At 43.9% G+C, this 13346-nt stretch overlaps 1 protein-coding gene across 3 annotated transcripts in view; it reads left to right on the top strand.

Annotated features, from left to right (window-relative positions):
• Positions 1–12675, top strand: part of SH2D4B (SH2 domain containing 4B) — a 100991-nt gene extending 88316 nt beyond the window's left edge. For 2 of the 3 annotated variants that reach the window (XM_078345441.1, XM_035267820.3), the window contains exons 7-8: positions 6225–6445; positions 10167–12675. In XM_078345441.1, the coding sequence (XP_078201567.1) occupies positions 6225–6445; positions 10167–10259 (314 nt within the window). In that variant the 3' untranslated portion in view covers positions 10260–12675. The remainder of the gene's footprint in view (positions 1–6224; positions 6446–10166) is intronic. The other variant, XM_078345442.1, reaches the window with a different exon arrangement.
• The last annotated feature ends 671 nt before the right edge of the window (positions 12676–13346 follow it).

Below are 13346 nucleotides of genomic sequence, written 5' to 3'. Positions count from 1 at the left end.
TGCCTATTGTACACGTCTTGCCATGACCATCTCCCACCTTAGCCCACCCTCCAGCCACAAATAGATGTGCTAATGACCCCTCTTGTCCCTTTCTGAACTCAGTCTATCACTTCTGTCCCTGGGATCCAGAGCTGGATGGGTTCCTCTTCTAGTTGCAGCCACAGTGTGTGAGCCCATAGCTTATGTGGCCTTTATCACCATTGCTCACAGTTAGCCTTTTATTTTTTTATATTAAAAAATTCCCATCAATCTTCATTTCTGTCCAGAGTTAGAGCTTCTGGAAGGCAGGGACTGTGTCTCATTTACTGCTGACTCCCAGGTGCCCAACTTGGGGCCCGGCTTCTAGGCTTCATACATTAAAGGGAGGAAGGAAAAAAGGAAAGAAGCCGGGAGAGAAAATATTCCTGGAAACTATAGGAAAAACAATGTTTACCATTTTCTGGGAATGAGAACTGGCTCAGAATCAATCTTCAGTTGCATTCTCCAATATTCATTCTAAAACTGTCACCCTGGAGTGTTGGCTGGCCAGGCTGTATCCCTTAGCCAGGGCCCAGACATTAGCAGAGGGAGAAAGTTTCAAGGACTGATAGTGTGCCTGCTCCCCAGCTGGAAGGGGTGAGGTGGGGCCTTCCCCTGTTTCCTCAGTCAGGAGGTTGTAGAGTGCTGAGAAGCAGCAGAGGTGGGTGATGATTCATGCTTATTTCCCAGACACTCTACAGTTGACTGAGAGGCAATCCAGAGGGAGAGAGAGAGATGACAGGGTGATATGGTTTGGCTCTGTCCCCACCCAAATCTCATCCTGAATTCCCACGAGTTGTGGGAGGGGCACAATGGGAGGTAATTGAATAATGGAAGCTATTCCTGTGATAGTGAATAAGCCTCATGAAATCTGATGGCATTATAAGGGGAGGTTTCCTACACAAGCTCCTCTCTTTGGCTTCTTCCATCCACGTAAGATGTGATTTGCTCCTCCTTGCCTTCTGTCATGATTATGAGGCCTCCTCAGCCATGTGGAACTGTAAGTTCAATAAACTTTCGTAAATTGCCCAGTCTTAGGTATGTGTTTATCAGGATCATGAAAATGGATGAATACAGAGGTCAAAGTGAATGGGGAAGGAAAACAGCTTCTCCTTGCAAGTATCCTACACTAATGCTCTTGAGGGGTTGGGTTTTCTGTGGAGTGCTGTTTGCTATCCTGAACAATGAGGTTATATTACCTTTGTTTTGTGCCAAATTGCAATTTTGATTTCTAGGCAAGTGTATTAGGCCATTCTTGTATTGCTATGAAGAAATACCCAAGACTGGGTAATTTATTAATATATAGAAAAGAGGTTTAGTTGGCTCACAGTTCGATAGGCTGTACAGGAAGTATGGTCCTAGCATCTGCTTGGCTTCCAGTGAGGCCTCGGGAAGCTTCATGGTGGAAGGCATATCACATGGCAAGAGAGGGAGCAAGAGAGAGAGCGAGGGGGAGGATACTACACACTTTTAAACAACCAGATCTCACTCACTATCCTGAGGACAGCACCAAGGGGATGGTGCTAAACCATTCATGAGAAATTCGCCCCCATGATCCAATCACCCCCGACGAGGCCCCACCTCCAACACTGGGGATTAAGATTCAACATGAGATTTAGAGAGGACACACATCCAAACTATATCAGCAATATCAAAGAAGGGGCAGAATTCACAGAGACCTGAACAGTCTCCTAGAAATGGCCCAGCTAAGTTTATGGTGCAGGCTGGGGCCCCTTAGGAGGAAGGCACCTTCAATAGCCCATGTTTGAGAGAATTGAGTGTGTGTTTATCCGTGGTTGTGGGGGGCACACAGCCTGACAGTCCTATCACCATTGTAGCTACCAGCAGCAGGCAGTCTGCAACACTGACACGTGTAGAATCTGTAGTGCATCCAATGCACCTAGTTATATCATATTAGATACTTATTGTGGTTTTTTGAGCACTTTGCTAAACATATTCATGCATTCATTAATTCTCAAACAGCCTTAATATGCATCTATTAATATCTCTACCACTTAATAGATGAGGACACCAAAATGAGTTTCAGAGAGAAAATCTTGGTCAGACTGATTGAGAGCCCCAGAGCAAAGACTGCCTGCCAGAAGAGTCCGACTTTGGGTAGGAGTGGTGGCTCCAGCACCCCCATGCCCTGCCCTTGGCTAGAAGCAGCCTGGGAACAGCATGACCCCATGGAGGACCTGAAGGGCATGATGCTGCTGCTTGCAGCACAGGTTTCTGTTTTGGAGGGATCCCTGGGCAGCTCACTCTTATGGCAGCCACAGGTGCCAGCCTTGACCGGCTCATAGCCTATTTACTAATCTACTGTAGGGTTTTGGCAGGAAGTCATGAAAACTCAAATGTGGAATATCCAGCACAGTCTCCTCGGAGATAAAGGGTTTCCTGATCAGCTGAGCAGGTTGCACACTGAATAGGGGGACCTGAGAGGTGGGGCTAGTTGGAGAGAACTAGTCCTTTCACTATAGAGTGCCTGAAAAATAAACACTGCCCATGCAAGAGGGAGTGTTTGAGGATTGATGTGCAGGCATCGCCTTTCCCAGTCAAGCTGTAGGCTTTGTGGTTTTGGCCCAGAGAGGCGTATTTTTCTAATTCAGCTACTCAGAAGGTCATCTTTTCCTAATTTGCACAAAGGTAGAGTGTGTAGGCTGCCCATAGCCCATGACTCTGGGGAGAGAAGAGAATGGGCTTTCAAGGAGGAGTCAGGGTCAGCAGGAGTGAAAGGGGCTGGGATGTGGCTTCAGTCCAAAGTCAGCTTGTGGGAGAACAGCTGGTACTGAACAGTGTGATAAGCCCAGAGGGGTAGGTCGGGGCAGGGCATGGAGCCTGCTATCTGCTGTGCCTGAGTCTGGGCTCTGCTGGAAGTCAGGGGAAGCTGCTCAAGGGTTTCAGGTGGGTGAGACACATGACATATTGTCATTTTGATGTTACTGGTCATTTTGGCACGTTAAAAAGTCAAGCCCCCAAAATGTGTTAGCAAGTGTTGCAGGGAAGAGACCCCTTGCACATTCTCTTAAAGCATTAAAATACTTTAAAATAGAAGTACCCCATAATCCCAGCAACCCTGTTATTGGATTTATCCAAAGGGTATGAAATCAGTATGTCAAAGAGATATCTATACTTCCATGTTGATCGTAGCATTAGTCACAATAGCCAAGATAGGGAATCAACCTAAGTGTGTGTGTATTTATATATTTATTTATTTATTTTTGAAATAGGGCTTTGCTCTGTTGTCAGGCTAGAGTGTAGTGGCGTGATCATAGCTCGCCGCAGCCTTGAATTCCTGGGCTCATGTGATTCTCTCACCTCAGCCTCCTGAGTAGCTGGGACCACAGGCATGTGCCACCATGTCCAGCTAATATTTTAAATTTTTGTAGAGACAGGGTCTTGCTATGTTGCCCAGGCTGGTTTTGAACTCCTGGGCTCAAGCAATCCTCCCACCTCAGCGTCCTAGCATGCTGGTATTACAGTCATGAGGCATCACACGCAGGCCCAATCCAAGTGTCTATTAACAGTTGAATGGATAGAGAAATATGGTATATCTACATGATGGAATACTATTTGGTCTTTAAACAGAATGAAATCCTGTCATTTGTGACAACATGGATGAACCCAGAGGACATTATGCTAAGTGAAGTAAGTCAGGCACAGAAAGACAAAAAATACCTCATGACCTCACTTATATGTGGAATCTAAAAACATTGAACTTATAGAAGCAGAAAGTGGAATGGTGGTTACCAGGGGCTGGGAGAGGCAGGCACTGGGGAGATGTTGGTCAAAGGACATAAAATTTCCTTTAGATGGGAGGAGTAAGTTCAAGAGATCTGTTGTACAGCATGGTAACTATAATTAACAGTATACTGTATACTTGGAGGTTGCCAAGGAGTTTTTGTTTGATTGTTTGAGAAAGGATCTTGCTCTGTCACCAGGCTGGAGTGCAGTGGTATGATCACAGATCACTGCAGCCTTGACTCCTGGGCGCAAATGGTCCTCTTGCCTCAGCCTCCCAAGTAGGTGTGCATCATCATGCCCAAGTAATTAAACATTTTTTTTTGTGGAGATGGGGGCCTCACTGTGTTGCCCAGGCTGGTCTTGAACTACTGGGCTCAAATGATCCTCCCACTTCAGTTTCCCAAAGTGCTGGGCTTACAGGTGTGAGCTACTGTACCCAGTCAAGAGGGTAGACTTTAAGTGTTCTCACCACTAACAAATAAGTATGTGAGACAATGCATATGTTAATCTTAAGTGGATTGATTTAGCCATCCCACAATGCATACATGTATCAAAATGTCATGTACACCATAAATATATACAATTTTTATTTATCAAAGAAAGAGTAATAAATGTTACAATAAAGATACTTGCCTAAGAGAAAAAAAAATTGAATCTTATTTGATGTGACTGTTAGTCTCCCACCCTAGTAACACTCCCCTCCTCTCCAACCCTAGACCTGCCTGTGCTTCAGCTTGTGGTACCTGGAGTAGGGATGAGGGTGACATCTTCTGGTCCTTCTTCCTCCCAGGCCCTGGCCCTCTCTGGTTCCCCTTACTTATCTCCCTGCTGCGGCCTCCTTTACAGCCCATGTGTTCTGGTGTTGGGGAAGGGAGGCAGGTGAGGGACAGTGCCGAGTTTTGAGGCATCCTGGACTTTCCCTTTTGGTCCTTTTCTGGCTGTCCCTGCTTTTCTGCATCAAGCCCCCAAGGCTTCTAGGGGGGCAGCACCAGGGTGCATCCTCCCTCTTGCATGGGGCAGTGTTATTTTTCAGGTGCCCTGTGGCAAAATGACTCCTCACTTCCTTCCTTGTCTTACTTTTCCTCCTTTTCTGCTTCTAGAGTTTGACTGGGGAGGGGTAGCTGGCTTGGATGCCTCTTGCTGTTGAGTCCTGGGCAAGGAGGAAATAGATGGCCCCTGATTGTGCCAACTGTCTTTAAAATGTGGAGCATTTGGCAGTGTGGTTGTCTCTGTGTCCTCTGCCTTGGGCACAAGGGAAGTCTGGAGTGTGCCCTGTGAGGCAGGAGAGTGATGGGAGAGGAGGCTGACTGCAGCTTACTCGGGAGTGGCATCGGGGACTGGGGAGAAGTCACAGCTGTGCAGAGCCTCTCAGGGTCATGGAGATGGGCATCCCGGCCCCTCTGTCCCTCTGCCTATCACTGACAGTGTGGAAAGGGTAAGTCCATGGGTGAGCAAAGGGACAATGTGTTGCAATTCACCTCTCCTCCGAAATAACAGAGGATAACAGGATCCAGCATCTCCACAGCTATTCTCCGTGTATGAAATGAGTTTGAATCCTTTATTCAACTTGAAAACCTTTAAAGTATTTGGGTTATGATCATCTAAATGTCAAAGGACATTGGAGACATTGAGGGCTTGGCTGAAACTTCTGTAGTCAGGTCGGCAGAGGTTGGGGGTGGGGGTAATCCAGGTCTTCTGGCTTCCCCTCCTCTTCCCACCTCCCTGCCTCTGGAACCTGCTTTGCCAAACACATCACCTCTCCTGTATCACCCAGATGAGAGCAGTTCCCTGAGAGCATTTCAGGGGATTGCTACCAGCATATCAAAAACTCCAAGGCCAGACCAGACTTCCAAATTGTGATGAAACCATGTTGTATAGGACTGCAAGTCCTGAAAAAGTTTTGATCTTTGAGTGGAAGTGAAGCTCAATTCTGTGTACCTATTAAGAAACTTTTTGCCTGGTGTCCACATGAATGTGGAAGAAGTCTTTTTAGTTTTTAAGGGAAAACCCTGTTTTTAGGTGCTAATTTATCACACCAGAGAGATAAGTGAGGCAGTCATCAGCAGCCATTCTGGAGTAGTCTTTCAAGCAGGCCTCTTAAGGCTTTTCACAAGCCTGTTGACGTGTATTTATAATCAATAGATGCTATAATCACAGCTTATTATTAATGCCTTGCTTACCCAATTAATCTAAATCAGCGTGGCTCAATGTGGAGGAAAGCATGCTCAACCCAGGTCCTAGTAGAAACTCTGCCCCCAGGCTCATGGTGGTGGTGCTGGGCCAAGATGTCCTCTCTGTGGCAGGAAGCATGTGCTTGGCCAGCCCCTGGGGCTCTTTCCTTCCTGGCATCCTGGACCATGTGGATGGCATGTGCACTGAGCCACAGGGTAAGAGGCAAGGAGGAATGGAGGATTGTGGGGAGGCTGTTGCAGAACCTGCTTTTTTTTTTTTTAAATCAGGAATCATTAGCCGAGAAGATGCGGAAGATCTCCTGGAGAACATGACTGAGGGAGCATTCCTGGTCCGGGTCAGTGAGAAAATCTGGGGTTACACCCTCTCCTATCGCCTGCAGAAAGGGTTCAAGCACTTTCTTGTGGATGCCTCTGGGGATTTTTACAGCTTTCTGGGAGTGGACCCCAATCGCCATGCAACGCTCACGGATCTCGTTGATTTCCATAAGGTATCCCTCATAGGATTCTAATCGGGGGGTAAAACTGGTGGAAACTTGAAGAGAGACCTAGAGCAAGGGAAGCAACCTGCTGGCTCTGGGCAGTGGGGCTGGAGGGTCTCAGAGATGTAGAGCATCAGGGCAGAAGAGACTAGAGGTTGTCCACACCGGGCCCTGGGGCCCACTGTTCAGTTCTCTGCTTCACTATTGGGCACGTGGGTACCTTTCACCCTGGTCCTCAAGGCTCTTCTCACCTTGGGTTCCTGAGTGCTCCCTCCTGTTAACACAGAACTGGATGATCATCCCCTTCTCCAAGCCTGGGTCTCATCTCCAACTAATTCCCAAGAACGTCTTTCATGAGGACCTCTGAGGCCCTTGGCAGCTTCTGAGACTTAGCGGAAGTGCAGCAGGCAACCCTGTGATTAGAGAAGTTTTTCTAGTGGTGGAGTTACCATGTCTCTTATTGGAACTCCAGCTTTACCACTTGGTATGTGTGTAACCTTGAGCCAGTAGCTTGGTCTCAACAAGCATCAGCATCCAAGCCAGGCACATGGAGGTAAGTAATACTTAGCTTGGACCCTGTGAGCATTAAATGAAGTCAAGTACATAGCAGTGCTCTGTGGCTGTGAAGTGCTTATGGAGGATCTTGTTTCTCGGCATTCTTTTTGTTATTTGTCCTCCTACCAGGGATTCTATATTGGGTAAGACATTGTCTTCCAAATAGGGTATGTAGTAAGAAGCAACGTTTATGTTCGTGTGGCAATTGGCATCACTAGTAACTGGGAGAAAGCCAGAGGTAGAACTCAGTGACCCGAAAGGGCAGGACAAAGGATTCCGAGAGGCAGAGCGGTAGTAGCTCAGGTGTCCAGCATCTAACCAAAAGCTTTGCATGTGCAGATAGTTTCACAGAATGACCTGATGGCCTCACTGGGCTTTTGCTATAGGGACTCATAGGTTTGTATTGCTTTCTCTTCATCTCTTCATGGAGTTCTCCAGAACTTCAGGGACAGCCCTTGAGCTTTTGAGTAATACACATGGAGAATCATCCATTCAGAGATACCCCAGCACTGAGTGTGGAGCACTGCCTGGAAACTGGATTAATCAGGATCAAGGTCAATTGCCACGTGTTGGGAAGAGCCTTCTAACAGAGGAAAGAGAAAGGGAGGGAATGTGAGGGTATTGGCATGTTCTTTGTGTCAGGCCCTGAACCTACTGTTCTCCATCCATGCTCTTACTTAATCTTCCCAATAGATCTGTGAGGGAGGCATCTTAGCTCCATTCCGCTGATTAGGAAACCAGGGCTAAGTTTTCTAGTTAGGACCAGGAGTTAAGCCTCAGGCTGTTTGCCTCTAAAATGTACTTTTCCCACTAAGCCACATTTGCTTTTCCTCTATAATAGCAGCTGTTTTATCAGTGATGAGCTCCTTGTCCCTGAAAGTGTTTCAGGCAAAGGAGAAAGGCCCCTCCCTCAGGAAAGGTTCCGGAGAAAGGCTAGACCAGAGATCTCTGAATGTCTTTGTTCTCTTCCAAATGGAAACATTTGAGACAATTTCATTTCTAACACTAAGGAGAGAGATCATTTATGCCCATGTGGAGATCTGGTGGCCAACTTCTATAAATTAAAATTTTAATTATACAATTCATGATTACATTCTAAGAAAAATCAAATGCAATTTGATTTTTTCAAATCTCCATTCCCATCCTCCACTTTGATTATCAATTTGTCATGTATCTACCTAAGTATCTCCTGATTAGTAACATAAAAACTTATGTACGTAAGGAAATGTATAGTTTTGTTGTTTTTCATATTAGTTGCATAGTTTTTGTTGAGACAAGGTCTTACTCTGCTGCCTAGGCTGGAGTGCAGTGATACGATCATAGCTCACTGTAACCTCAAGATCCTGGGCTCAAGTGATCCTCCCACCTCAGCTTCCCTAGTAGCTGGGGCCACAGGCATGCACACCACATCCAGCCCAAGTTGAATAGTTCCTTACGTATAAATGAGTGACTTGATTTTTTAACATGCTTACTAAATCATTGAATGCAGTTTTAAAAAGCATGATCCCTAGAATGAGGCTGCTGAGTTGTAAACCCTAACTTACTGTGTTTGACTTCCGACGATTGCTCAACTTTTGTGCCTTAGTTTCCGCCTTAGTAAAGTGGGTTTAATATTTAATAGTAGCACTCAACTCTTCGGGTCACTGTAAGGTTTTAATGAAACATTACTGTGTAAAGTGTTGAAACAATATACCTGATACTTGTAATTTCAGGACATGCTGGCTGGCATTAAAATGTAGCTATGAGCTCTTCCTATGTCAATTCGTATACCAAACCTTGTAAATGCCATGTGATATTCCATGGTATGGATGCATATTACAGTATAATTACCCATTCTCCTTTTGATGGCCGCTTATCTGGCTTCTGATTTTTCATGATGTTGAACAGTGCGGCAGAGACTTCCCTGTGTGTGTCACTATGGATACATGTGCAGTATTTCTCTAGGATGGTGTTGGAACTGGAACTGCTGGAGAGAAGAGTATGCACATTTTAATTAGAAAAGATCTGCCAGATTGCCCTCCAAAAATGTGGCGCCAGTTCAGTCTCCTGCCAAAACTATATGAGGCTGTTTCCCCACACTGCTGCCAACACTGGGGCCTATCAATCATTTCATTTTTCTTCATCAGATGGGCAGACATTGAATCTTCTGTGGTTTAGTTTGCATTTGTCTGATTACCACTGATGCTGAGGATCTTTTCACATGTTTCATGGCCACTTGGATTTCTTCTGTGAGTCGTCCTTTTATATCCTTTGTCCATTTTTATATTAGGCGGTCTCTTTTTTATTGATGTGATGTTTCTTTCAACTGCTGAATTGCTCTTTAGTTATGAGCATTCTGCTCTTCAGTTCTTCGACTTAAATTTTTTCCTTTTAATTTAAATGGTCATGCTTTTGGTTTCTAGGTTCTTTAATTGGTTCTTCTTCTTCTCTCTCTCTTTTTTTTTTAAATAATGCCCATTCTCGTTTCATAGATGACTTATTTCTTATTCTGCTGAGGAGAGATTAATGCACATCTCTAAAAGCCTCTTCTGTTTGCTTTATAGACTTGATATTTTCCTGGAAATCATTTCTGTTGTTGAGTTTGGCATCTTTATTTTATGGTTATATTTTTCCTTAAATGCCTATAAATTTTAGGCTACGAAGTGGTCTTCCAACTTTAAATTTTCTGTCTATCAAGAGTGGATACAGTTTTGTTTCCCAAGTCCAGTGTCTTCATGCTGTAGGAGTTGGAGTTGACTGTGAGTGCCCCATCTTTTGGGCATAGGGACTGTCTGAACTTTTTGGGTCTCTTGGGGTTTCCAAGGAACTGTGTGCATCTTTTCATTCCCTGACCTGCTGGAGGCAAACACCTACTGGAGTTCCTCAGCCCTTCCTCAGCTTGCTGTAACCGGTGTCCCACACTGATTCCTGTGACAAACCCCTCCTGCATGTCTTTTGTTTTTCAAGCATTCTTCAATATGTTTCACTTTGTTGATGGCATTCCTTTTTGTTTTCCAGTACTTTTTATGAGTTTATCTCTTTTTAAAGGCAGATTTTTTTCTGTTATTTCTAGAAATCTGAATGAGGGGAGACAGATGCATATTTTTAGTTTCTCTGTCTTGAACCAGTCTCTCTCTCATAGGTATTTATTTCCCTATCGTGATTAAAAGTGGATTTTCCTTTTTTTCTCTTTTAGGAGGAAATTATCACTGTTTCAGGAGGAGAGTTGCTTCAAGAACCCTGTGGACAGAGGGACAGCCCACCAGACTACCATCTGTTGTTTGAATAATTTTTTTTTCCTTATCAGTTGGATGCTTTGGGCATCCTGTTTTTGAACTCAGCTTAAGAACTTCTGAACTCAAATCCTATGGCCTTCTGGAAGATCCACAACTATCCAGAGGAAAAAGTAGATTAGTATGTCTCAAGGGATATGACATATGTGGCATAGGGCTGCTGGTCTTATTCCCAGTGATCGGGACAGAAATTGCTAATAGCTCATGCAACTCTTTCATGAAGAGCTTAGCAAGAAACAAAAGCCTGTTCATCATGGCTTTTGTAAACTGAGCTCTTACAGTGTGTGGACCATGTTTTAATAATCCAAAAGAATTCCAGTGCCGAACCCTGAATTTAACATATGGTAGACATTCAGTAAATGTTTGTTGAATGAATGCACTTTTAAAAGTTTTCCAACAAATAAGCAGTGATTTATTTTAAATTATTTCCTACTTGCCACTCTATAAAATCATGATGATAATAGAAGATTGTAAAGGAAGTCTATGGAGAACATAAATGCTGCATCGTTCATAATCGCCATTATTACTCTCATTGATGTTGTCATTGGAATTATTATCTAAGGTGGGCCCCAGTTTGCAGGCCAGCTGGTTGACACTGTTCTTCCTTCCTTATTTAACCTCTTCTTTTGCTACTTTCCTGTATCTTTGAATCATATCTTGTTTCTGGTTTTGCAGTGGTTTTATGTAATCCTGCAGACATCGTCAAAACCTGGGGTGAACTATAAATGCAAGAATGGTTCTTAGACATCTGATAAGGCCTATGCTCTCTGGAATGCGGCCCTATCTATGCAGGTTACTCCAGTTATTAGCTCTGTCCTCATTGTCCTTTTAATTCTCTTGTCAACTGAATCTCAGTATGTTTCTTATATTAACAAGAAGACTCACCCAATACCTCCTCAATGGGTGATGGTATCTGTTGGTCCATACTTTGTTTCCACAGTTATGGATATATACACAGAGATAGTGTATGATGAAGATTATAGTCTTTACAGTCAAGAAGACTTGGGTTCAGATTCTCATCCTACATTGTGTTTGGTAAGAGGAAAAGGATGAATGGACTCTAGGGATGTTAGGGAACAATTTACTTTACTTGATGGCTGTATCAAACATCTCCTGTGCCCCACTTCTTCTCTTGCCTCACCTGTTCCTCAGATCCTTGGTCACTTGTCTCCCACCAGCCACCATCACTATAACCAGCTGTACATGAGCTCTGCTCTTCCTCCCTGTGTTGGTCAGCATTACATGAGCATAAGCCAATGGTACCTTGCCACGTGTTTCATCTCCCATTGCTGCAGAGGAATAAAACGGAAGAGATGGGAAATGAATGCCCCATGTGATAAATCTTGGATGAATGGGAATCACAGGCTGGTAGATCGCTGCTTCTCCCTTCTTCCTGGAGGAACTAGTCTGTGAGACATCTATTTGTATGTTCTTTTAGAAGACAGTCCTGCAAAATGGAGCAACCAGTCATGATGAAACCAAGTGGTGGCTGGATCAGTATGACACCCCCCTGTCCCTGTTTGTTCCTCCTTCTCTGCCTTGCCTCTCCTGCTGCTTTGGGATTGCACTTCTGAATGAAGTAGCAGCTCATAAACTTTTGCCACAGGCTCTGCCTTTTGGGGAATACAGGATAAGAACCTATCATACAGAAGTGTTCAATAATATCAAGTTTGCAACTCAGCTCCATGGCTTCCTCCAGTCTGCCTGTCTCACTAAATGCGTAAAGTGAAATGATGGAAGGAACCTGCTTTTTGAACTCTAACGTGCCTTAAAACCATAACTGATTATCACTAAAATTGCCTTATTTTATGGACTCAGTAGAACCATGCTTTAGTTTTGGCTCTTTGATTTACCAACTATGTGACTTTGTTCAAGTCATTTAACTCCAGTAAACCTCAGTATGACTGAAAAGGGAAATTTCTGTATGGCCGTCACCAGGTTTTTTTGCAGGTCAGTTAAACAATAAAGATGAAAGCTCCGTCCAAATGAAAAAGGTATTTCTAACAACAACCACAATAAAAACAAAAACTTAGTACTTAGCTGTGATGTGTCAGGGGATATGATGTGATGATTTTCAAGGTGTTGGAAGAAACTCCTGTTCCAAGAACTACCAGCAGCTTTGAAAGCAGACCAAGATGGGTTGAGACCCTGAATCCCTGGGCTGTTGTTCTTGTCACCCCTAATTAATATGTGAGAGACAACAGCTGAGTTTTCCATCCCTAACACATTTATTTCATTTTATTTGGGGCCTGCACTTTCTACATGTCTCATATATTTTAGGTTTTACCTTTTTACCTGGCTTTAAAATAAATCCCTTGTAAGTTGTCCTGCAGATGAAATTACTGTCTGGAAAACTGCAGTTTCATCTTGAGAGTTTTATTATGCTAATAAATGTCAGGATTCTCAAATAAAGGAATTGCGTTTTTTTTTCCCTGAGCCCTACAAATATAAAAAACAGTCAGTCAGCTCCAAGACTCAGCAAAGGAAAAGTTTACAATCCATAACTAGAAAGAGAAGTTGTAAAAAAAAAAAAAAACACCATGCAACTTAATGGAAAACAAATTTCAAGGAATGAAAGAGTAACTTGGGGTACAGATCTGGGGAGATCTTTGTGTGGCAGAAGTAATTTTAATTTGAGGGACCATCTACGGGGTGTGAGCTAAGAGGTTATGGAGAGTGTTCCCCTAGGAGGGGAACGTCGGCTCGAAGATCTGAGAGCCTGGGGCGTTTGTCCCCCTTTTGTTCCTTTGATCATTATTCTCAGGACTAAATTGCAATCCTAGATGGATTTCTGTATTCTTTGGACTACAATTTCTTCTGTCAAATTAGGTAAACATTGCCTATTTCAGAGAATGGCTGTGAAAATAAGATTTTGTAATAGTAATGACAAATACTGTTTTAAGCCGTGTGTGTGTGTGAGAACTCTCACAGCCATGCTTAAGGGAGACTGCTATCATCTTTATCTTGTGCATGGGGAAACTGAGGCACAGAGGTTCAGAATATTCCCAAGGTCGTTTCTTGGGAAGCACAGGGATTGACCACAGTCTCGTATCAGAGTCTGAGTAGACCTTAAACTGCATAGA

This window comes from Callithrix jacchus, chromosome 12 (genome assembly GCF_049354715.1).
Source record: "Callithrix jacchus isolate 240 chromosome 12, calJac240_pri, whole genome shotgun sequence".
Taxonomy (NCBI): Eukaryota; Metazoa; Chordata; class Mammalia; order Primates; family Cebidae; genus Callithrix; species Callithrix jacchus.
The sequence above is the reverse complement of the archived record's forward strand: the minus strand, read 5'-3'. Positions and strand labels throughout refer to the sequence as shown.